The following is a 26,012-nucleotide window of genomic DNA, read 5'->3' as shown; positions in this document are numbered from 1 at the left end:
GAAAGGGCTGCTTTCTCTCCGTTCGTTCCTCTCCCCTCACCACCAACAGAAAGGGCTGTCGCCGGCGGAGGGAGAGGAAGGAAGGAGGAGAAAGGGCTGCTTTCTCCTCCTTTGTTCCTGTCCCTCTGCCGCCGACAGCAAGGACAGGTCCGCGGCGAGGCGGGGGGGGGTGAGAAGCGCTCCTCCCCCCCGCCGCCTTGGCACGCAGCGCCGGCATGGGACGGAGTTTCGGAGAAGATCTCCCGCCCCCCCCTCGCCGCACACCTCCCGCATGAGACGGGGCTTTGGAGACCTCCGAAGCTCCGTCCCATGCCGGCGCTGCACGAGAGCAGCGTTCTAGCGCCCGTTTCTAAACGGGCTGAATTCCACTAGTAACTTATAATAAGACTAAAGCATACCACGTACAGAACACCACACCAGAAGGAAAAGAGATAGAAAGAGAAAGTGAAACCCAGTCTCCTTCTGACCTTACTATTATAGTCAGCACATAGCTGTCAAGTTCTCCCTTTTTTAATGGAAATTCCCTTATGCTGAATAGGCTTCCTCTGGAGAAAAGGGAAAACTTGACAGCTATGAGTCAGCATGACCTTGACAGAAAGAGATAAGAGAACCTGTTTAAGCCAGCTGTACTCAGCTTCTCTGAAGGTAACCCAAACATCATGAACCTTCTGCTTGTTTCTTTCACACAGAGAAGCTTCCAGAAGCTTCTTGAATTAATTAGAATAGGAAAGATCTCTACACATCAGATCAATGCTTTCTGTACTAAGAAATGCAAACTGACACATACAAGCATCAGATGCAACACATAGGTGCCTCTTAATTTTGTCTTTTGAGGGCATCTTATTAAAACATTATTATTTCCTTTGCGGTTGCTTCCCATGAAGGATCCCAAAGTGCTTTACAGCAGGATATATATATATATATATATATATATATATATATATATATATATAACATCATGAACCTTTTGCTTGTTTTTTTTTACACAGAAGCTTTCAGAACCCTCTTGAATTAAGTAGAATAGGAAAGATCTCTACCCATCAGGTCAATACTTCCTTCACTAAGAAATGCAAACTGATAAGCCCTAACTTCAATAGTGGTGTAATGTGGGGAGGGCACAGGGGTGGTTGCCCCTGGAGCAGAATTGTTAGGAGGCACAACATTTCAACACCTTGTTGTGCTGCCTCAATACAACTGCGCACTTCCATCACTCCGTTGAAAATGGCTTCTCTATGCAAACCAAGTAGTGACCTCTCCAGACAACAGAATGACTCTTCTTTCCTTATCTCAGTGGTTGTGATCTCCTGGCTGTGCAGACATGGTTAGGCATTTGAATGTGCATGTGTACTCCATCTGTTTCCCTCACTCCACATGGCCCCAGTTACTGGCAACCCACGCTACACCACTGCCCCCCCAATCTCCACAGCAATGTGAGATTGCATGTGTTCTATGTTTCCTTTGGAAATAAGGCACTGCGGAGACTGTGACATCTTTGAGAGATATTTACACCTGTGTCAGAGTTTTGGGGTGTATGGAGTGTTAGGGGAGAGGTAGTACCTGGTGTGAGACACGTCGTGCTCCCCCTGCGGTAGTTTATCCACCTGTGGTCCCCACCTGGCACTCAGCTCTCACCTATGGCTTCAGCATGCAGCAGCAGCCACACCCTGGGAACGGCTTCGGCCGGCTGGTTAAGCCAGGTGAAGGTGATCGCTGGGTCTCAAACCCTTGGTGAATTAGCAGCTTCCGCTGCATGTGAAGCCAGGCACCGGAGCAGGTATAGGCAAACTCGGCCCTCCAGATGTTTTGGGACTACAACTCCCATCATCCCTGACCACTGGTCCTGTTAGCTAGGGATGATGGGAGTTGTAGTCCCGAAACATCTGGAGGGCTGAGTTTGCCTCTGGATGATTGAGTGGACAAGATCAATTAGTCAAGAAGGCGGTTTCTACCTGAGCTGTAGAAGGAAATGAGAGGCAGATGGGGCTCATAATCCTGGGAAGGTAGCCCATCTACGAGAAGGAAAATTCAGATCCTAAACATCCGCTGCCTTGCCTATCCAGACTCATAAATTTCAATATTTTTCAATCTCTTCTACTGTTAATTATTTTTAAATGTTTTAAAATGTTTTTGTTTTTTATGTTTTTAATATTTTTTTGCTGTTTTTAATATTTCTTGTAAAGTTTTACTACAATCCAGCAGTATATAAATTTTGGTAAATAGAAATAAAAATAAAATAACTCCAAACATCAGGAGGGCACCACATTGGTGAAAGCATGGCAAGAGGATGTCATATTACAGTATTGTTTCTAAAGTTTTATAGTGCTAAAAAATATTTCCATCATTTCAGACTCGGCAGTGCCTAAGTGCTCTTGTGAAATGTTGACTACCGATGTTTCCCCAGCTTTTAAATCCATTCACTTTGCTCCTGAGCTGAAAGCCCAAGCCTTCTGCACCTTACTATCTTGCTGTGTTAGCTTACTGTAATATTTCTTAGTTGGTGATAATGGATAGGGAGTGGCTACCTGAGAACAGAAAGCACTACTAAGCTAAACTAAAGGAAATGAAAGTGAAGTGGGCAAATAGAATACACACAGTATACGTATAGCATAATTTAATAAAAAGCTAAAGTGAGACCTCTAGCTGCAGCAGAAACATAATGCATTTGCTGAATGTTTGTCCAACACTTCACATATCGGAATATCGGAAGCTGCCTTATACCAAGTCAGAACATTGGTATATAGAAGGAGAATTCCTGGGTGCCAAGATCCAGGCTTGGGGCAAGTACTCTTTGGTGAGAGAACCTCAGCAGATATTACTCACAAAACGTGCAGCAAAGTAAAGCCTAAAAATATAGACTGCTAGACCTTTAAAATGAGTGAGAGATTTTACTTTCTTGGGCTCCTTGATCACTGCAGATGGTGACAGCAGTCACGAAACTAAAAGACGCCTGCTTCTTGGGAGAAAAGCAATGACAAACCTAGACAGCATCTTAAAAAGCAGAGACATCACCTTGCCGACAAAGGTCCGTGTAGTTAAAGCTATGGTTTTCCCAGTAGTGATGTATGGAAGTGAGAGCTGGACCATAAAGAAGGCTGATCGCCGAAGAATTGATGCTTTTGAATTATGGTGCTGGAGGAGACTCTTGAGAGTCCCATGGACTGCTAGAAGATCAAACCTATCCATTCTTAAGGAAATCAGCCCTGAGTGCTCCCTGGAAGGACAGATCGTGAAGCTGAGGCTCCAATACAGAAGAGAAGAATCCTTGGAAAAGACCCTGATGTTGGGAAAGATGGAGGGCACTAGGAGAAGGGGACGACAGAGGACAAGATGGTTGGACAGTGTTCTCGAAGCTACGAACATGAGTTTGACCAAACTGCGGGAGGCAGTGCAAGACAGGAGTGCCTGGCGTGCTATGGTCCATGGGGTCACGAAGAGTCGGACACGACTAAACGACTAAACAACAACAACAGACCTTTAAAATATGCCCTTGTGAGTTCCAAAACTTCCCACTTCTCTTTATTGTTTTATTGCTGACCTCTGACTGACTCCAGTTCCTGACAATTAAATAGATGTTGCATGTTGTTTATACCTGTATGAGGCTGGAACAGCTCCCCCTCCTGCTGTGACTCAAGTGAGGACTTAAATTCGCTATGTTTGCTAAATCCCCACTTAACTAACTTAAGTGGGCTAGGTGGGCACTTAGGTGAGCTAGATGGGCACTTAAGTGGGTACTTAATTGGGCTTGGTGGGCACTTAAGTTAGCTAATTGGAGGCTTAACCAACTGAGCCTACTTAAGTCCCCACTTAGCCAATTTAGCCCACTGAAGCCACTTAGTTTGGGGGCGGGCAGCACAGAAAGTGGGTTTTGTGGCACAAAACTAGCACACCACTTTGGCTCTGGTCAATTAGACAAGGTTGGGTTTGGGGCCATTTAATTGTGACCCCAGTTGGAGTGTCAATTACTCAGTTTGAGGGCCAGCACAAAATGTTGAATATGCGGCACTAAACTAGCACTAAACTTTGGCACCTGTTTGGAGTCAATTGGACAAGGTTGGATTTTTTGCCATTAACCCGTGACCCATATTTGTTGTCAATTACTTGGTCGGGGGGGGGGGCATGAAATGCGGTGTTTGTGGCACAAAACAACACTAAACGAGAACTAAACTTTGGCATCCGTTTTCAGGGGATCCAGAATTTTGAGGTCGCACGTTAATGAAGCTCCCTGTTACCTCTTTAGCTTCTGACACTTCCTCCTCCCAGTCTTCTTCCTCTTTTCCCTCTGGTCACCCATTATCATCCCACCACCAATCCCCTGGCTCTGAGCCTTCTTCCCCTGTGGGTTCCCTTGGCGGTTCCCCAGCTGATTCCTCCCACCACTCCTCTGCATCCAGCCAGTCCATAACATCTATATAAATAAAAATGTAAATGTCCATTTGTACAGGACCTGAAATCTCTGAAAGTTCTTGACCAATTGCTTTGAAATTTTGACACAACGTTGCATTCCAATATGCCTGTGTTTCTATCTACCTATATCATATGGATGTCACACCTGTGACAGGTAAAAACATGGTGTTTTTTTTAAAAAAACAGCGCCATCTGTTGGACGTCTAAGCAACACACACTATACTGCCATCCTTCCAATGCGAGTGTGCGGAGGCTGATGGGAGCAGCTGGTTGGTGGCTCCTTCTGGGAGGGTGGGGTCAGATCCTGGCCCTTCGGCACCTCTGCCTCCTGAAGAACCAACTGCAGCTGGCCCACATGCCCCCTCACCCGCCGGAACCCGTTGGGGGAACCGGCCAGGCCCTCCCTAATATACACATGGGGTATGCGAGGGGGAGAGAGAGGGGGGTCAGGGTGGCGGATTATGTCAGAGAAAGGAGTGTTGTTATGTCATGGGACTGCCCTGGGAAACGGGGCTGCTGAGTGCAGGAGGGCCGTGCCTTTGGGGAAGAAGAATAGGGCAGGGCAGGGTTTCCACACCGTTTATATTGGGGGTGGGGGGTGGGGGCATTTTCAAGAACACGTGTGGGTGGGGGAGTCTTTTGGGGGGACTTACAGCCTAAGCCACAGTAACACGTGGCCGGGTACAGCTAGCTATTCTGTACATTCCAACCTGACCGGGTGGTGCCAGAGACAGAATCTGTAGCCTTCTGCATGCAAAGCAGGAGTGCTACTACTAAGCTACAGCCCTTCCCGTAGGCACAACATAGGTGTGAGTGTTATTGCTTATGTAGTCAAAATGACACCTGCCTATGAAACAAAAGGTTGCAAAAAGCTCACAACAGAAATTCTTGTTGACTTGTGATTTCAGCTCTACAGTGCCATCTAGTGCCACATTGTTATAATATGTTTATAATGTCATAAGTCAGACATGTCCAACAGGTAGATCGTGATCTACTGGTAGATCACGGGGTGTTACTGTAGATCCTGGTTGATCTCTGGCCCCCCAGCAATCTCCTTAGAAGCAAAACAACAACAATGGCTTTCTAAAAAAGCTCTACAACATTGCCATTCTCCAAAAAGTTCCACAACTTTGGCTTCCTACAAAAGCTAAACAACTCTTGCTTCCCCAAAAAAGCTCAAAAACTTTGGGTAGATTTTTTGTGTGACAATGGGTAGATCACTGCCAGTTTTTTAATACTGTGAGTAGATCACAGTCTATTGGGAGTTGGACATCCTGTCATAAGTCAACGAATGTATATGAGTCTCAGGGTTAAAATTCCCACTGGGCCATGATGCTCACTGGGTGACCTTGGGCCAGCCACTGCCTCTCAGCTTAACCTACCTCACAGGGTTGTGTGGATTAAGTGAGGAGTAAGGAGAACCATGTGCTCCAACCTGAGCTCTTTGGAGCAAAAAAAAGGTGGGAGATAAATGCAGTAAATAAATATATGGGTATAGCCCGTATAATTTGCATTTTGTGTAGGCTAGTTCTGAGCTGTTACCAGCTGTGTGCTCTCCCCTCCTTTGCCAGATATGAGCTCTATCTGGGTAAGTTCTCAAAGTGCATTTTTCTTTCACACAAAAACAACATACCAGTAGCAGTGGGATTTATGTGGAATTCAGTCAGGCTTTTGCTGAGACACGCCTGTTCTTTTTAGTTCCTCTTTTAGGAAAACAAACCAGAAAGTTGCCATGAGCCTCGGCCCAAATATAAAAGGGGATTCGCCCTTCATTTCCCCCCACCAGCCCCATGGCAGCAAAAGAGGCAAAGGAACCTCAAAGGAACATAATCCAAAGTGGTTCCTAATCGTTGCCTTCAATTTCTAGGTTTTAGGACTCTGTTTTTGTGATTGTTCCATTGTTTTAAGCTGTTTTCATTGCTATGTTTTCAATGGTTGTGACCTGTGCTGGGAACTAAGGGTGAAGGGAGGGAAAATAAAAATAAAAAGCAAGGGTTGATTATGTTAAAAGGATGGAAATACCTCATTGAAGGGAGAGTTGTGTGTTTACCAACTGGCCCCAATGGAGTATCCCTTTGTTGAATAAAAATATATATTATATCCATCTGATTTAGCTTATTGCCCAATATTCCTTTGTGGGCAAGGTGCCAAAATGCATCAACAATGACCCCATCAAATGGACAAAGCCAATTAGCTAATACCTTTTGGTCAGCTTTAAAAGCTGGTTTTGGGGCCTGAACTCACTTGGTTGCCCTTGTGGGCAACTTGTTCTGGCAGAAAGTTTGGGGGAACATGACCCCCATTGATTCTCCAGGACTTCCAAGTAGCTTTAGATACCGTTGGTTATAGCCATGGTGGGGTGTAGGAATCTGCCATGGGCGCGAGGCAAACTTATTATCGATTGAACTTTGTTCAAGGGGAAAGTGATGCTGTGGAAACAGATACCGAAATAACTTTGTAAGGCATAGGTGCATAGTCCAAAACGTATCTGACTGGTTCTGCATCTTGTGCTAATAAAAAGAGCTCCGGCGGAGCTGGCATTTCAGCTTGCTTTCGCACAGCTTACATGCTACAACTCCCGACTACGTCTCCTTCACTACAATGGGGTACCTCCAGCCCGCAGGTATACTGCAGCCATGGCTTGAAGCTTCCTCTGCCCAAAAGGAAGAGTAGCAATTTACTAGTTATTGGGCACAAAAAGGTGTTTGCTGATCTTGGCCATTTTGTGAGGCCATGACAGTGGCTGGTATACACAAAGCCATTTCTGTGCTCCAGAGGGATAACCCCGCCCCCCCCAGCTTTGGACAAGAGTGCAGTAGAGCACTAGCAGCTCAAACTTTTGTTCAGGAACAGTAACAATAACAATAACTCACCTCAGCTTTTCACCACGCTTTATTTACAAAATTCTCAAGACACATTTATATAACACTGCATCTGTATTTGCCCCCCCACATAGAAGGCCCCTTAAGATTTCTGCAGCTCGTCAGACAAGGTCAGTTGAACCTTTGAATTTGTAGAAATATGGCTTTGCTCAATATAATTATCAAAAAGGAGTACAGTTGTACACACCATAGATTTAAAGCACATGGTCTCCCCAAAGGATTCTGGGAACTGTAGACTGCTCTTCACAGAGCACCCATAACAAATTACAGTTCCCGGGATTTTGGAAGGTGGGGGTGAAGTCATGAACTTTAAACATACGGTGCGTGCAAAATTGATAAAACAGTTTGTTTTAATCCATTTGGAAGCATCTCTCATTCCCTAGAAACATCACCAGTCTAAGGAATTTACCATTAGGGACAATTTTAGTTCTTACACTTTTTCAGAAGTCAGAATCCTTATGCTACATCAGGCATAGGCAACCTTGGCTCTCCAGATGTTCTGGAACTACAACTCCCATGATGCCTAGCTAACAGGGCCAGTGGTCAGGGATCATGGGAGTTGTAGTTCCAAAACATCTGGAGAGCCAAGGTTGCCTATGTCTGTGCTACATATTGCTCCAAGAGAATTAGACAGGTTCCAAGCAGAACCCCACGTCTGGCACTCTTTTAGGCCTCTGCCTTTGCCTCCTTTTCAGATTCTACCATAGAGGTTTGAGCAGGAAAAAAGGGCCTAGCCCCCCATGTTGTCATAATCACATGTTCCATGGTCTCAAAGATGGTCTCCTGGGCCTTCTCAATCTTCTCCTGGCTCTCCTTCAGGTTACCACTGGGAAGGTCCTTCAAGGATTTGGCACCGGAGAGGGTCGCCTGCAGCTCTTCCATGCTGTTATATGTTTGCTGCACCTTTTCTAGGAGAGCAACAGGGAGGCCCTGCGCGTTAGCCAAGAATCTCTGGCAGATATTCTGCATCTGCTGGCTGATGCCGTAGGTCAAGCTTAGAGCCTGCGATTCTGCCTGCTATGGAGTGGAAGGGAAGAGAGGACTTGTTAGATGACATGTTTATTGTACGGTATACCACCACACTACGCTTTCTGTACAAGTATTTGAGAGAGGCTGAGGAGAAGGCACATCTATTTACTCATGCACTGAACAGCAGTACTGATTTCTCCCCAAGGCTGCAACCGTCCATGTTGCTTGGCGCACACCACTCCAGTGCTCTGGAGCCATTTTGGGACATAGCTGCCAAGTCTCCTGTTTTCCCCGGGAAATCCCCATTTTTTCCAGCTGTTCCTAGCTGAAAAAACGGATTTTTTTGTTTTTCCCCGGTTTATTCTGGCGTGGCGGCCATTTTGGAACTGGGCAGAGCATGCTCAGAAGTGACTTTTGATGCTGCTTTGCCCAGTTCCAAAATGGCTGCCGCGCCAGAAGTCACACTGCAGCCATTTTGGAACTTGGCAAAGCAGCATCAAAAGTCGCTTCTGAGCATGCTCCGCCCAGTTCCAAAATGGCGGCAGCGCTACTTCCGGCCTGCTATTTCCGGCCCGGTCCCTTATTTCTCTGACAGCAACTTGGCAGGTATGTTTGGGGAGGCTGCAGTCTGGGGGAAGTCAAGCACTGCTTTCCCTTCTGCCCATGTGAGGCCAGAGAGATGTTTTTTGCTCAAGTGAAGGAGCTTTGAACCAACCCTTGGTGTTGACATTGTCTTCGTTCATGTTTATTAAGAACTGCAGCAAATATTTGCATAAACTTCTCACTCTTCAGGAAGGGTAGACTCCACCCACCCCAAATCCAGCAGCTGCCCAGGACAAAAGTTGCTTAGCATCAGAAATGCACCAAAGGAAGCTGCCCTGTACAAAGTCAGAACTTTGGTCCATATAGCCAAGTGTTGTTTACACTAGGGGAGGGTGGGAAAGTTGTAGCCTTCAGGTGTTGTTTGATCCCAATTCCCATCAGCACCAGCCCATGGTTGGGGGTGATGAGAGTTGGAATCCAGTAACATCTAGAGGGACACAGGTTCTCCATACTTGGTCTACACCAGTGTTTGCCAAACTGGGGATCGCTACTTATTTTTGGACTACAGTTCCCATGATCACCGACTCCTGGTCCTGCCAGCTAGGGATGATGGGAGTTGTAGTCTAAAAACAGCTGGAGACCCAAGTTTGGGAAACACTGCTGCTACCTCTGAAGCATACCTCTAAGAGACGCTCTTCATAGCTCTGACTTGGCATTGGAAGACTCCCATTCCACTCCACCAAAATTGGTTCCATTTCCTTCTGGTGATTAGCAACGTTCGGATTCAGTTGCCTATCCAGAGACTGCAAGGTGTACTTTATCTGGAAAGGAGTTTTCAAAATATTAACATTCAGTATAAGGAAGTATCTTGCAGCTATTGTTGCTCTTAGCTCACCAGCCTGAACTCAATCCAGCCACTCCCATTCCATCTTTCATTAGAGACCTTTCAAGAATTATCTTAAAAGCCACTTCAATCTTCTGCCACAGAAGTTAGTATAAAGGAGTTACAGCATTTGATCAGACTTTCAAGAGCTTTTAGTTGAGTACTCACTATACTCATCTCTGCTCCAGGGGAGGTCTGGAGAGCTGCGACACAAAAGGAGCCTTTTCAGTGGTGGCTTCCGCTCCTAAGGGAGCCATGCCTGGCGCCACTATTGCTATCTTCCTTCAAGTGTCAAGCATTTCTGTCTCAGTGGTTATTCCACTTGCCCAGACCCCATTTAATCCTTCTGCATATCCAACATCATGGTGTTGGACTACAAGTTCCATCACCTCCAGCCATTGGCCATGCAGGCTGGGGCTGATGGGAGTTGTAGTCCAGCAACTTCTGGTGGGGCTACCTCTGTCCTATAGCCAGATCTTGGAACCAGAGGAGTAGCTCAGTTCTTACCAACAGAACCGCTTCTTGAAGCTGGAAGAGTATCTCCCGAGTGCTTCGCTTGATCCTTTGCATCTTTGCCAGAGAACTCTGGTAGACCCTGTGTCGGAAAAAGGCTGAGAGCGCGCCCAGGCGCTGATAGTAACTCTCTTCCTCTTTTTCCTTTTTGACAGGAGCTGTTTCAGTAGCTTCTTCAGGGTTGTTTATCACCACAGAGGCTGCGAGGGCAGCTAGAAAAGAACATACACGGTCTCGACAAAAACCCTCCTTTGCATTTTAAGTGGCTATTTATTTCTGCTACCCCCCCAGAAACCTACCTTTTTACCTGGGAAGCCATGGCTATAGCAGGACCCATGTAAACAAGCTCAGAGCATCTTTTACCCATCTAGCTTTATGGTTTCACGTGATGCTGTCTGATCATACAGCTTCATATTGATTTTTTTTTAAAGAAAGATTTATAATCCAATTTTGTTATAGTCCAATTTTGTCTCCACAAATAATACACTCGAAACAACCCCCCAAAACCACACTCCAACCATTAATATACAAGTTAACAAAACTAAAATCCAAAAAAGCTTCAATGGCAGGCTACAACATCCATCTTCTTAAGACTGTTTAACCAGTTATATACCTTAGCAAGTCAGAAGGTGAGCATATATCACAGTCTACCAGCATATTCTTCTTGGGGCAGGGACTTGTACTTGGTTGTAATGTGCCATGTGCATGAATGGAAAATGTTTTAAGATTTTAAAAAACTGTCTAAGACAAGCAACTGACTTATGTCAAGTCACACCATTGGTCCCATCTGACTCACTACGGTCTAGCAACAACACACAAACGTTTCAGACAGGAGACTTTCCCAGTCCTAGTTGAAGGTTGAGCCTGGGAACTTAAAAAAAACATAACACCACCAAGATGGCATTCTGGAAATCTGTTCACGATGCAGAGTACCCCCTGTGATGCTTGAGACCATCTTTTTTAAAAGGCCTGAGATGTGCTCTGGTCAACTCTGCCCCCCCCCCCCCGCACAATGCTCTTGAGCTGGTACAATTTTTATTTCACTTCTAAAAATGTTAATATACCACTAAATCACACACAAAATCAAAGTGGTTTACAATTAATTAATAATAACAATAATAAATTTGTTATTTGTACCCCGCCCATCTAACTGAGTTGCCCCAGCCACTCTGGGAGGTTATAATCTACAATATTATGGTGATTTTTAAAATAACTTCAGTAGACCAGATTTCAGACAGCGAGATGGATAATAAGTATTTGGCCCATACCTCAATAACAAACAAACAAACAAACAAACAATAATATATTACTTATACTCCACCCATCTGGCTGGGCCTCCCCAACCACTCTGGGCGGCTTCCAACAGGATATTAAAAACACAATAAAAGTTCAAACATTAAAAACTTCCCTAAACAGGGCTGCCTTCAGGTGTCTTCTGAAAGTCAGATAGTTTATTTCCTTGACATCTGGTGGGAGGGCGTTCCACAGGGCAGGTGCCACTACTGAAGAGGCCCTCTGCCTGGTTCCAAATACATTCTCCCTCACAAAAGCAGCGGCAATATTCTCACCTAGTTCTTCATCTGTTACTGGCAGGTAGTATTCTATCATCTCCTCAGATGCCTCTATCATGTGGTCAATGCCACTGGTCACCATCTGCTTCATATTGCCCTCCATCATGGTGTTCATGCCAATCACCACTGCAGACACGGCCATCTTCATCTTCTCCTGGGTAGCCTCTTTGACCCCACCTGCCAGACCCGACACTGTATCCTTGGCACCCAGGACAAGGCCTTTGGCATCCAATACTACCTGCGGAAGGAATTTTTAAATGATATTCTCACATCAAGGAAGAAGAGAAGTGAAACTCCAAGCCGAGAACCAGAGCAGAGCCCCTCCCAAGTAGATATGGAAGGACCTCTAGTTTCTCAGTCATCGACTCTGATTTGATTCACGCCATCAATGGATGGCAGTAATTCTACACACACACAACCCTGAGGGGAAAATGTTTGTTCCACCCCCCTTTCAGCACTGATAGATAGGTGATTGTTAGGAACAAACAAAAGAAATATGAGAAATCGTGCCACAGGGCACGGAAATGAGCCCTGTCAAGTTTCTACATGTAAAACTCCTGATATTATCTTGGCAGTGTAATTGTGCTAGATGGTACATTGAAATGTGACCCAAGTTGAAAGCTGTCTCATGCAGAGTCAGACCATTGGCCTGTTGGGGTCCTCCACACCGGAGTTTTGTTGTGTCAAGATCATGTTGTTGAATATACCACAACAGTTCACAACTGATGGATTTATTCTGCTTTATTAGCTGTTTTGCAACATGTCCCCAACGCTATCACGTTATTGCTGCCTGGAGGAGTTATAGCACGGTGTAAGCAGGACAAAAATAAATAAATAAAATAAACAGGAACATTTGTGGTAAAAAAAAAAGTTCTGGGGTTTCAGCAGGAAGTTACAGGACATGCACTGCTTGGAAATGAAGCAGTGTGACCACCGCTATAATTTTGGCAGGAACAAACAGTAATGAAAGTGGGAATGTGCATGATCACCCCAATAGCACCAGGGCACAAATAATCGTAATTCTCTCTCTATATAAATGTAAGCTGTCCATGTTTGTTATATTCCACTTTTCTCCAAAACCACTTGACCAATTGTGTTGAAATTTGGACACAACGTCACATGCGAATAGGCGATTATACAGATGTCACACCTATCACAGGTAAAAACATGGTTTTTTGGAAAAACTAGAAAAACAGGAACATGAGAGGTTGCAAAACATTGCCCTCTAGCGGTGACTCCACCGGCACTGCAGCTAGAAAAGCTTCCCTCTCCAAAACAGCTCAGCTCGGGTTTACAGGGAAGAACAAAACAGCAGACAGGGCTGAATGGAGGTGGGGGCTTGTCTGGGTTGGGAGTGGGGGCAGGACGGGTTCGGGGTGGGTCATGGGTTGGGACAGGGTGGGGGGAGTCACAGGGATGAGCCACAGCAATGCGTGGCTGGGTACAGCTAGTGTGTAATAAAAAGGATGCCCCGGAGGGGTGGGGGCTGACTGTCTACACAGAAGCAGAGGTGGAGCCATTACCTTTTCAATAGTCTGCTGCACAACAGGCAGAGTCTCTTGCAGTTTGTCAAGGCCCTGACAGGCATAGGCATTTGCTGAAGCGACTGTTAAAAGAGAAGAAGCCATTTAGCCTTTCAATGGCTGCCTCATCGCTTCCTTCAAAATCAAAACTTACTTGAAAACCAGTTGGCTACTTAGAAGTTGACTCAGGGCCGACTCTAAGGTAAGGCTGGGTGGCGCGCTGCGCCAGGCCGCCAGGGGGGGCGCTGCGCTGCACCCGCCAGACAGCCGTGCTGGGAAACAGGGTGGGGCGGGCGCCGGAGGGATCTTCGCACCACGGTGCCAGGGTGCCAGATATGCTTAAGACGGCCCTGAGTTGACTTGGTGCATTTTCAATTCAGCTTTCAAAACTAAAAGGACATGGGTGGCGCTGTGGTCTAAATAATAATAATATTATAATAATTTTTTATTTATACCCGGCCAAGACCGGGCTCAGGGCAGCTAACACCAAATATAAAATACAGTTAAAAACAAAACAAAAACCCCAATTGATTAAAATACAGCTTAAAATGCAATCTCGTTTTAACCACTGAACCTCTTGGGCTTGCTGATCGGAAGGTCAGCATTTCGAATCCCCATGATTTGGTGAGCTCCCGTTGCTCTGTCCCAGCTCCTGCCAACCTAGCGGTTCGAAAGCATACAGGCACAAGTATATAAATAGGTACCGCTGTGGCGGGAAGGTAAACAGTGTTTCCGTGCACTGTGGTTTCCATCATGGTGTTCTGCTGCGCCAGAAGCAGCTTAGTCATGCTGGCCACATGACCCGGAAAGCTGTCTGTGGACAAACGCCAGCTCCCTTGGCCTGAAAAGCGAGATGAGCGCCGCAACCCCATAGTTGCCTTTGACTGGACTTAACTGTCCAGGGGTCCTTTACCTTTACCTTTTACCTCAAAACTAAAATGGTGACTGAGTGCAATCAAAGCGCAGGTTAGTTTTACTTCAGCCTTTTAATGGTACGTATTTGGTTTTTAATATTGTATTTGCATTGCAATATTGTAATTAAAAACAATATAATTATATTTTGTATTGGTGGTATATACTGTATAAACATTGCATATTAGCCCACCCTTTTATCACCCATCAAAGGGTGGGGAGCTTAGAATGGATTCCTAGGCTTGCATTGCCGGTACTGAGGACCCTTGGGACACCCGCACCTAAATGAGAGACCTCGGAGGGAGCCAAAACATTCCTAAGTGTAGAAGCTATCAAGCCAGTATTTACTTACTCTGAGGTTCAAGCTTATTCAGGACAGGCTGTGCACCGCTCACTGCCGAGGAGGCAATCTTCTTCACTCCAGCTTCTGTCATACCACAGACTGCATGGATAGCTGGATGGGACCCCTTCGCAGAGTTATAAGTAGTGGAAAGGATCTCGTAGGTAATGCTGACCAGGGGCAGATCAGTTAGCCTTTGTATGACACACTGGGAAGAGATATTGCATTGAGTCACCACCTTCTTAGACCCTAGAGGAGATGCTAAACTGTTGCTTTCTTGGGACTGCAAGAGTTCTAGTCAAAAAGCATCCTCACAAAGGCCAGCGATAACTCTCAGGTGTGCCTTGAGCTACGTCTAGCTTAGTGTGGGTGAATCATAAAGCTTAACACTCTATCTTCCTCTCATCAGTTCTGCGTTTTGACTGTCAGCATAATTATACCAGGCGGCTTCTACCGCAGGTGGAATATTTTGCTCTGCAGAATGACCTAGGCTGGGCTCCTTTAAGGGTTCATAACAGAGGCATGGAAGCCTTGCATGGTTTTTTTTTTTTAAAGGCATTGTAGCTCTAGTCAGATTTGGAGTCCAGCTGCCTGCAGTTACTGCCAAGTAAGAATACAAAACACCAGAAAACCCTTCCTTGTGTAGTAATACCCTTTGGGGAGGAAGTAGTCAGTCTAACTTGCTCTTTAAGTCTAAAGCTTAAATGGTTCAGCGAGGACCACCTTACCTGTTGTCCCTTTTCGGTGATCTCGTGGCTTGCAGCTTCCCCATTTCCTTTGTTATTAGACATGGCGATGATGAAATGTCGCTGCAGAAAGCTAAAGAGAAGTGTCAGCTACCATAAGAACATCCACTGCACACAGCGGAGAAAGTATTCATAAACCTACTTGAGAACTGCAATAGAAATATACTCTGAACTTAAGGTGATCTGTTTTGCAGGGAGCATTAAGAATCAGTGCAAGGTTTCTACTCAGATTCCTTCCAACATCCCCATACTGCTCTCTCACAATCCCTCTTGAACACAGCCTTCCCCATCATGATCCTTTTAACCACCAGAGTACCCAAGAGGTCAAACGAAATAAAGGTAAAGGATACTACAGGTGTGTTAGTTATCTTTACACTAAATCAGGCATGCCCAAACTTCGGCCCTCCAGATGTTTTGGACTACAATTCCCACCATCACTGACCACTGGTCCTGTTAGCTAGGGATCATGGGAGTTGTAGGCCAAAACATCTGGAGGGCCGCAGGTTGGGCATGCCTGCTCTAAATGAAGCCAACAGGTTTACTCCTTCCCTTTCTGGCATACCCAAGGTTTCCAGCTGTTTTTGGACCACAATTCCCACCATCCCTGACCACTGGTCCCGATACCTAGGGATGATGAGAGTTGTAGTCCAACAACAACTGGAGACCTGAGAAAAATAATTTATGTTGCTTTTTTATTGCCTTTTCAGAACAAATGTTGCTCTTATTAATTGCCTTTTTTATAAAGATCATAAGGCCATAAGGTTATAATGGTTAGGGGATTTTCATCTGGGGATTTTCTAACGCAGTCGTACCTCGGAAGTTGAACAGAATCTGTTCCGGAAGTCCATTGAACTTCCAAAATGTTTGAAAACCAAAGTGCGGCTTCTTATTGGCTACAGGAAGCTCCTGCAGCCAATCAGAAGCTGTGGAAGCCCCGTCGGACATTTGGCTTCCAAAAGAACATTCGAAAACCGGAACACTCACTTCCAGTTTTCGATCGTTTGGAAGCCGGGTCGTTAGACTCCCAAGGTGTTCAGGATCCAAGGTACGAATGTATAGCTTGTGGAACAAATTGTAGTTAAAGATGCTAGCAAAACAGGTGTTACATGCTTTTGCAGAAACGGCGGTTAAGAAGAACAGCAAACAGAACAAATTTTGCATGCTTCAGTGAAATAGAGGAACATGGCTTTATTGCCAAAAACAGCATGTAGAGGGGTGGAAACATAATGCCAAATAAGGGAAATCACAAATATGAGAGATGGTTGCCAGATTCAGATGAATGGAAGAAGGGTAACAGGCAGAGAATTTAGTATTGTAATAGGCGGACATGATAGGTTGTGACCCCTGGACAGGGGAGGGAATTTTGCACTCGGAGATAGCATAAAATTTCTGCAGTGATGATTTTCAGGTGTGCCTGCTTTAGGTTGACACTCACGCTCGCAGGTGTGCACTTTAAATAAAACTTTGCTGCTTCACCAATTTTGCTCAGGATCTATTTTTAGGGTCTCGGGGCTTCAAGTCTTGAGATTGGCATTTTTACATGTAACAAGACCCAAGTTTGGGAAACACTGTTATAATGTTGTAACCCCCCACCCTGGGACCTTAGGGTGAAGGGAAAGTAATTATACCGACAATTATGTTGTCACCGCAATTCCAAATAAAGTAGGCCAGTTATTATCTTCCTATTACAGATTGGAGCCAAAGCAGACACACATTTGCCCAAAGGCCCATCCAGGAATTTGATAGCAAAAGTTTGGACCTGAAGCTTCCTATCTCCTAGCTCAGTCACAGATAGCATTCGTTAGGAGAGATGCAATATTCCTGCACTACAAACCTACGACAGCAAGCATTACAATCTAATCAGAGGAGACTTTTACCCATGACATATGAGTTTCAGCACCCTTCACCTCCGAGGTAAGGCAGGCTGTAAGATGCCCTCCATTGCTTACTCCAAAGAAGTGCTGCTACCATCTGAAATTTTAATCCTTTGCCTGAACATGCAGAAGGTTCAGGCTGACAGTCTGCACTTCTGGAGAACAAGAGGCTTTAAAGAAAGCCAGGTTTGCGTCTGCACCAAGTGGCACGGATGGGGACCGCATAAAGCCAATCCCAGGCTTATATGCAAATATCCCAATGAAGTACAGTGGTACCTTGGGTTCTCAAACTTAATCCGTTCCGGAAGACCGTTCCAAAACCAAAATGTTCCAAAACCAAGGCACGCTTTCCCATAGAAAGTAATGCAAAATGGATTAATCTGTTCCAGACTTTAAAAAACAACCCCTAAAGCAGCAAATTAACATGAATTTTACTAACGAGACCATTGATCCATAAAATGAAAGCAACAAACAATGTACTGCAGTCACACAATCAATCCATCAGTAGCTGGACTGGGTTCCACACAGTCACAAAAACAAAACAAAAAAGAGTCGCAAAAACAAATGCAAAATAAATAGCAAAAACAGACAGACCTCAGCGTAACACTCAAAATGGAAGTGTGGCACTCAAAATGGAAACGTAACACTCAAAACAGAGCATGTTCGGCTTCTGAAAAAAGTTCGCAAACCAGAACACTTACTTCTGGGTTTGCAGTGTTTGGGTTCCAAATGAGTACCAAGGCGTTTGAGGACCAAGGTACCACTGTATATTTAGCAACCAAGAGAGATTCAAAAACGGAAAACTGCTTTTGCAAAACAAAACATAGAATTAACTAGCCCAAGTCCTAAAATATACCAACTCACATTTTGAAGTAGATTGCAGATGAGAGGGAGTCAGAGGTTGCAGAGTCAGCCCACTGAATGAAGGAAAAAGAGAATTGGGCAATCCCAGATATTTCTGGTAATGGAAAACTCCCCAAGAGGAGGGGAGAAAACACAAATGGTCCTATCAGATGGCCGGGGGGGGGGGGGGGCTAGGCCTTCAGGTGAGCCTTACATATAGTTAACAGCTTGCTGAGTCATGCAGAAATACAGGAACCCACCTTTGGATGTAGAATGATGTGGATTTGGTGTCTACAGTGGCATGTTTATTTAGTTAGAGGCTTACTATAATGGGTTGTCAAAGGTTTTTCCATCTAACATCACTAAGACAAAATATTTTGGAATAGTCTCTGCAGTGTGCTACTGAAAGTACTATGTACAATCAAGAGTTTGCAGAGTGTTTCTCCTTGCATAACACAAAAAGTCAGGATGCAATCCCTGCCATGCAAAACTTGCGTTCACCTGAACCAACAGTTCATTTTCATTCATGCAAAGCCGGGGCAAAAAAGCCAGCAGCCCTCCCCTCATTTGTCTCCAGGTATACTGCCACTAAATATGGGGGCTCCACCCAGCTACCCTGTTACATGTTTCCACCGAGAAAGAGCAGCTACTCCTTAAGCAGACCCCCCTCAAAGTCTAAAACAAAGTTTGTTTAAAAGGGTAATAAATGGAGCCGCGCAACAACAATAAAGCACATTCCAGGCAAAAACAAAATTTCAAAGTCCAACAGCTTTAAGCTACCTAAAATCAGACTCCTACTTACTTCAACCTCTAAGGTCACTTGCAGTACAAACCTTTCAAACCCACTGTTGTCTTATATAGCAATGGTGAGATTGTTAAAAGGCGGGCCACCCTTGACAGAATGTTTAGAAAAGTAACCAGAAACAATCTATTGTGCTCTGTGGAGATGGCTCCTGTACCTACTTACTGAAGAGCAAGACTCATTGAACTCAGAGGGATTTACTTCTGAGTAAACACACAATCATGGAGTTGGAAGGGACCGTTAGGGTCATCTAGTTCAACCCCCTGTGATGCAGGAATCTTTGGCCCAATGTGGGGCTTGAACCCAGGGCCTTAGAATAAGAGTCTCATGTTCTACCGACTGAGCTATTCCCTGTATTGAATCATGTACTGTACAGTTGTACCTTGGACATCACATGGAATCTGTTCCAGAAGTCTGTTCGACTTCCAAAACATTCGCAAACCAAAGCACGACTTTTGATTGGCTGCAGGAAGCTCCTGCAGCCAATCGGAAGCTGCAGAAGCCATGTTGGACATTGGGGTTCCAAAGAATGTTCACAAACCGGAACAATCACTTTCGGGTTTGTGGCGTTTGGGAGCCAAAACGTCCGAGTACCAAGGCCAGTGATTTTTTTCTGGGGGGGATGCAGGAGTACGCATAGCCCTAAACATTTTGTGAATCTGAGTTTGGCCTCATTGAGGGGCAGTATTTCAGTATGAGTAGGAAAATAAGAGTACCCCTAAACATTTTTAAAAGGAAAAAAAAAGCACTGACCAAGGCGTTCAGGATCCAAGGTACAACTGTAATTGGATCATGCTGTAAACTGAGAAATCTTTGGCTGGTGGTTTTCTCTCTTCATGTTTTCACAGCCTATTTTGGCAGGAGTTAGGTGGAGTTACTTACTATATTTGCATAATGGATCCTGACAGGGGAGCCATATTCACACTTCCTTTCAACAGTAGGGCTAATCTGCAGTACAGGAAATCATTGTCAGAGGTCACTGCTGTTGTGTTGTTTTTGTGCAGCAACCTCAATAAAATCAATGGATGGTTATTGGGATCTCACCTATCAAGAGTGTCAGAAAAGTGTAACAAGCTTCTGAGTTCTCTGAGGTGCAACACAAAGGGTGGTGGGGCAGAAATAAAAAAAAACCTGGGCCACCCGCATCCCATCCCTTCATCTTGTACCTGCATAGGGAGGTTCCAACTCAAAGACTGCCACAAACACATGGAGAGAAGGTTTCGTGCTCCTCTGTAATTCATGGTGACTGTAGTCAATCTTTGTGGAACCACAGCTGTGTTATATTTTGTTAAGTTTGCTTATTAAGTTTTTAAAAGTGCAATAAAATAATGTTCTTTTAATGAAGCCGCTGGGTAAGGTCATCTGGCAACTTGGCAGTGAGCCACGATCAATTACACTCCCTCAGTTTTTGTCTCTCATTTCCGTTTGCCCCTGGGGAGGCCGAGGAGATTCTGAAGTCGAAACGGTCAGGATGCAGAGGAATCATGTGTGGTCTAGACCAGGCACCCCCAAACTCAGCCCTCCAGATGTTTTGGGACTACAATTTCCATCATCCCTGACCACTGGTCCTGTTAGCTAGGGGTAGGGATGATGGGAGCTGTAGTCCCAAAAGATCTGGAGGGCCGAGTCTAGACAATACAGAGGTTCCACTGTTCCAGCGTTAGGTATTTTGGACAGGCTTGTACTCCCCCAGTAACAGCTGGTGCAGAACAGTAGAACCACCCTCCAGAAACCAGCAACATGGCAGCATCGTGGCAGTTTTCCTGTACGGGGCTGGAGCAGTGCAGTGGGAAGGTTGTGGGGGTGGGGCATGCATGGATGCACTGGTTGGGAATATTGGATTGACTCTGCCCCTCCCCATCCAGATAAGATGCCACTTCTGTCACTTCTGTTCCCTGAGACCTTTCCATCAGGCTGAGAGCATCAGTCTGCTGTCTGGGTGCTAGAGGGAGGGCAGGCTCCTGCACCTTTAATAGTGCACAAGAGGGAATTTTGGCACTGCAATTTGCATGACAAGCTACACCTGCAGAAATGGCATCATCTGCACAACTATTAAAGGGGAATGAGCCCTATCTTCTTCACAGTGTTCTCCAAATTTGGTCTCTCTTACTTCTGTTAAGTATGGTTGGAAGTGAGATACCAACCGTCATGAAAGAAATTTTTCTATACGCTACTGCTGCTGCAAGGCTATTAATTGCGAAAAAGTGGAAGGAGGCTGAAGCCCCTACTTTAATAGAATGGCAAAATAAATTACAGGAATTGGCAGAAATGGCCCTATTAACTAACAACCTGAAAGGCAAATCGCAAAATTTTTTTCCGGAAAATTGGCTAAAATATAAATTATATATTCAAAAATATACTAAAGGTGCACTAGATTTGGTAATAATTGACTAAAAAATAAAGAAGGGGGAAAGAAAAAAGTAAATGTATACATAAGGTTTTGATGCAGGAAGACAAATGGACGTATTAGATGTGTATAATAGAGAAATATACTGGGTGTAGTACGTTCGCATATGTTTAAAAATGCATTAGTGATTGGCAGGAAGGAGAACACGAAAGGAAAAGGGAAAACACACAGTAACCCTTTGTTTTTCTTATAATATTTTTAGTTTTAATGATTTCTACTGAATCCTCTCTTTAAGCTTTAGAGCTGTTACATATAATAGACATACATAATGTATAATAGGAAAAAAGGAATGATGGTGACAGGAGGGAGGGAGAGGAGACGGTAGGGAAAATAGTAGGAAAAGAAAGGGGAAGGGGGGGAACAGGGTGGGTGGGAGGGGGGAGGGGGGCTTTTACTTACATAGATATAGGAAATGGGTATGACTTGTAAGATTGGAAATACTTGAGTTGTACCATTACTATATGTGCTTTTGTTTTATGTAAAGTTTTAAATTGATTAATAAACTTGTTTTTAAAACTCAAAAAAAAAAAAAGGAAAGGTCTCAGGGAAAAGTGGTTTCATTTAAGGGCCGTTATCTCAATTGAGAAGGGACACGGCTGGTGCTGTGGTCTAAACCACAGAACCTAGGGCTTGCTGATCAGAAGGTTGGCGGTTCGAATCCCCGCGACGGGGTGAGCTCCCATTGCTCAGTCCCTGCCCCTGCCAACCTAGCAGTTCGAAAGCACGTCAAAGTGCAAGTAGATAAATAGGTACTGCTCCGGCGGGAAGGTAAACGACGTTTCCGTGCGTTGCTCTGGTTCGCCAGAAGCGGCTTAGTCATGCTGGCCACATGACTCGGAAGCTGTACGCCGGCTCCCTCGGCCAGTAAAGCGAGATGAGCGCCGCAACCCCAGAGTTGTCCACGACTGGACCTAACAGTCAGGGGTCCCTTTACCTTTTATCTCCATTGAGAATAGCTTCAGAGTGGAGAAAAGGAAATATTTCTTCCCACAGTACATAACTAAGATATGGAATTCAGGATTGTGGCATGCACTGTAGTTACGGCACTAGTTTCCATGTTGTCATTTTGTAAAAGTGGCTTGGCCCATATTAAAGGAAGAGATGGGCGGAAGGAGGAAATCAAAATATGCTCAGCAATTTTACTGCTACATTCTGCCACCCCACCCCCCGCAGCCAACCTGCCAGCTACAGTAGATGTGTATATTTGGGACTTTTGTCTAGTGTGCCCTTCCTTTGTCAATGAATAATAAGAGAGATGTTCGTCCCCCCCCCCGCTAATTCTGGGAGATGTATGTCTACTGCTTAGCTTACTTTAGTAGGAAAACAAAGTGAAACCCTGGACTCTTAAAGGGGCACCATTTATTTCTGAATCAGCATTTGCAACATCAGAAAGCTAGGCAAAACAGCTTACAAAATTGTGAGAGTATTCTTAAAGCAGTTGAATTACTTATCTCCTGCGCAAGTAATATATGAAAACATACCCCGCCCCCCCATTTTTAAAAATACAATAACACTGCTAGGCAGAGAGAGAGAGAGAGAGAGAGAGAGAGAGAGAGAGAGAGAGAGAGAGAGAGAGAGAGAGAGAGAGGCTGGCTTAAGGACAAACAAACATCTTTTCAGGAGCAAACTTCATGCAGATGGGCAGCCAGTGCAGATGTTTTAACAATGGTGTCCCACATTGTCGGCCATATGGCTACTGCATTCGGCACCTACAGGAACTTCCAAACCAAGTCCAAGCGCAGCCCCACAAAGAGCACATTGCAGTAATCCAGCCCTGAGGATCCCAAAGCATCAACTAAAGGGGTCAGGCTACTAATATAAACAATGATTTCTGACCGGAAAGAAGGCACTCAACTTCCTTCTGTTCAGCAGTTCAATTAAGAAGCTCACTTGTTTGAATGAAGATTTCAGATAAATATTCAGTTCTATGCAGAGTTTTGTGCAAATGTGCAAGCTAACACTCTGAGCTGCTCGCAGAACTCTAGGCTAACCTGAAACCTGAAACCGTCATAATCTTAGTTCCTTTCCTCCGGAACATCATTTTTCCAGGTTTTTTGTTTGTTTGGGCAGGATTAAAACGATATGTGTACACTGTGATGACAAATGATGTCTCTCTTAAACAACTTTCAGATCTGTCTACAACTAATGTCTCTTTCCAGCTGCACAGACAGAGTCATCTATTTCTTTTCTTTTTCGATGCAAGAGAATCTTGTAGTCATGGGATAAGTGACATTTAAAACCTTCCATTATTTCTTTTTCATGCTACAGAATCAGATAAAGGCTACCCATTCGGCAGTGCATTATTGCTCTGCAGGTAAATGGAGGGGGGGGGTCTTAATTCCGCCTGGGCAGCTGAGCATAATTTCTCTGGGACTGTGCCATAAATCACCCGCCCCTATTGTTACTGGCTTATGAGAAACCAGAGAAGCCTAACCAGACCTTCACCATTCAGGATGAAATGTAGACAGAAAGACAAAAATATTAAAATTCCTTCCAGCATCACCTTAGAGACCAACTAAGTTGGTCATAGGTATGAGCTTTCGTGTGCATGCACGCTTCTTCAGATACCTGAAGAATATCTGAAGAATCTGAAGAAGCATGCATGCACACGAAAGCTCATACCTATGACAAACCTAGAGACCTAGTTGGTCTTTAAGGTGCTACTGGAAGGAATTTTCTTATTTTGTTTTGACTACGCCAGACCAACACGGCTACCTACCTGTAACAAAAATATTTAGTCACCCTCTTTGTCCCATCCTATAGGGCAGGTTTAAGAGCTGGTTGTAACAGGAAGAGGGCAAAATTAGGGATTACAATTGGCTACATTTTTATTTTGAGAAGTTGTACCTCAGGCGTGTAATGGTAAAGGTAAAGGGACCCCTGACCATTAGGTCCAGTCGTGATCAACTCTGGGGTTGCAGCAACGGGAGCTCACCCCGTCACAGGGATTCGAACTGCCGACCTTCTGATTGGCAATCCCTAGGCTCTGTGGTTTAACCCACAGAGCCACCCACGTCCTACTGGTGTCAGGAGTGAGCCAGCAGTAAATCACATGAAGTACTGGTAGGTGAAGTTAACTCTTTATTAGAAAAATAGGAGTGCCAGGCCTGATGAGTACAACAACTCTTCTCCTTTAGGTCTTGTCTCTTTGAGGCAGTTGTGAATACTGAAGGTCCCCACCTTCCCACAGCTGCCTAAGTCTCTTCCTCTCCAGGATTTCCCCCAAGCAACCTGAGACTATGCCGACGGGCCTGCCTTTGCTCCTCCTGCTCCATGCCTGTCCTGGTCCTGGGAGACCAAGGGGATGGGGAGCTAGTCACAGCAAGAGGGGGAAACATCTTTGCTTCTTCCCCAGCCTGACTCATCTCTGCTCTTGGCCTCCTTCACCCCACTCTCCTGCTTCCACTTCTGCTTCTGGACTTCTCTCTGCCACAGACTCTCCCTTCTCACCAAGCCCTGTTACCTCTTCAGCTTCTGACACCTCCTCTTCCCAGTCTGCTCCCTCTTTTCCCTCTGTCCACTCATCATCATCACACCACCAGTCACCAGACTCCTTCCCTTGGGGAGTTCCCCAGTTGGTGCCTCCTACCATTCCTCTCCTTCCACCCAGTCCATGACATCTTCATTGCTTGGGGTGTGTGGGCGTTGCCACTAGCCAATTAAAGAGTGGTGCAGCCGGGGGGGGGGCGCGACCTCCTTTCACCTCCTAACTCCCAGACCACCCACCCTCTTAGTCATGCTGGCCACATGACCCGGAAGCTGTACGCCAGCTCCCTCGGCCAATAAGGTGAGATGAGTGCCACAACCCCAGAGTCGTCTGTGACTGGACCTAATGGACAGGGGTCCCTTTACCTTTTAAGCCTTGTTTATGGGAGGGGAGGTTGTTGCCTCCGCCTTCCCCTTCACGTTAAGGGTATCCTGTTTACGGGATCTGGGTGTATGGATCCTGTCCGAAGCCTGGGCATGGGCTAGGGCCATGGCACGACCCCATCGGGGACCCTGGGGGCGCCCCAATTTGATGTATATCAGAGGGCTCCCCCTACTGGTGGTTTACCCTTATGAGACTCCTGCAGATGGGCAGGAGTCAGGATATAGTCTGGTTTCACCCAATGCCTAAGCCAAACCGCTCACATCTGTAACCAATAAAGTTGTGACCTATTTTATTCCATTAACCTAAACATTTGTGTCTCCGTGTGTTTATTATCTAAGGAAACTGTGGGGCCCGGGGCCTCGCCACGCAATGAGTATTCTGTGACATCGACTGCTTCCAGCTTTTGTGCCGCTCTGTTGGTTTTGAGAGAGTCAAAACCACTCCCTTGCTGCGAATGAATTTACCAGCTGCAGAAGTAAAGCCCATAGCCAAAACCAACAACAAAGGAACAACAGCAGCAGATAAAATACCCCTCCTAGATTTTTGTGAAGGGGCGAGCAGGCCTCCAAGGAAAAGCGTTATTTTTTTTAAAAAAAAATAAAAAAAGCAATATGGAAATTAAAAGCAAGGTGTTCCCTGAAATAACACAAACGGCACAGCAGCACAGTGTACGTTAAATCAATCAATAAAAAGTTTATTGCATTAGCCATATAGCCATAGCACATGTAAAACATCAAACAGGCAACTGTCGCGCTAAATCCCGTTAAATCAAATCCCCCGTTTTTTTAATTGAAGGCTTGTTGAGGGATTAATATAAACTAGGGAAATGTGAGTTCACCTCCAATAATTATGGGAACTATAGTTTACCTGCAAAGGGCTACAATTCCCAGCACCCTTAAACCACAGTTCCCATGATTGGGGGGGGGCTG

At 45.2% G+C, this 26,012-nt stretch overlaps 1 protein-coding gene across 1 annotated transcript; it reads right to left on the bottom strand.

Moving 5' to 3' along the window:
- Positions 1–7,624: 7,624 nt before the first annotated feature.
- Positions 7,625–18,062, bottom strand: LOC118075279 (perilipin-3-like). Its single transcript, XM_035097182.3, has 8 exons — positions 18,025–18,062; positions 15,269–15,359; positions 14,553–14,748; positions 13,289–13,371; positions 11,763–12,003; positions 10,189–10,406; positions 9,479–9,619; positions 7,625–8,303 (listed from the first exon to the last, which is right to left on the bottom strand). The coding sequence occupies exons 2-8, from the start codon at positions 15,329–15,331 to the stop codon at positions 7,953–7,955; spliced, it is 1,293 nt and encodes a 430-aa protein (XP_034953073.1). The 5' UTR covers positions 15,332–15,359; positions 18,025–18,062; the 3' UTR covers positions 7,625–7,952.
- Between the last annotated feature and the right edge of the window lie 7,950 nt (positions 18,063–26,012).

The sequence above is a fragment of the Zootoca vivipara genome, chromosome 15 (genome assembly GCF_965207765.1).
Source record: "Zootoca vivipara chromosome 15, rZooViv2.hap1.1, whole genome shotgun sequence".
Taxonomy (NCBI): domain Eukaryota; kingdom Metazoa; phylum Chordata; class Lepidosauria; order Squamata; family Lacertidae; genus Zootoca; species Zootoca vivipara.
The sequence above is the reverse complement of the archived record's forward strand: the minus strand, read 5'-3'. Positions and strand labels throughout refer to the sequence as shown.

Bases quoted from the DNA above. Each gene is read 5' to 3' on its own strand.
- LOC118075279 (XM_035097182.3), bottom strand. From the start codon at position 15,331: ATGTCTAATAACAAAGGAAATGGGGAAGCTGCAAGCCACGAGATCACC. The intron at 14,749-15,268 runs GTAAGGTGGTCC...ATCTCTTCCCAG, and splicing joins TCACCGAAAAGGGACAACAG to TGTGTCATACAAAGGCTAAC. The intron at 9,620-10,188 runs GTAAGAACTGAG...ACTCCTTTCCAG, and splicing joins TTCAAGAAGCGGTTCTGTTG to ATAAAGTACACCTTGCAGTC.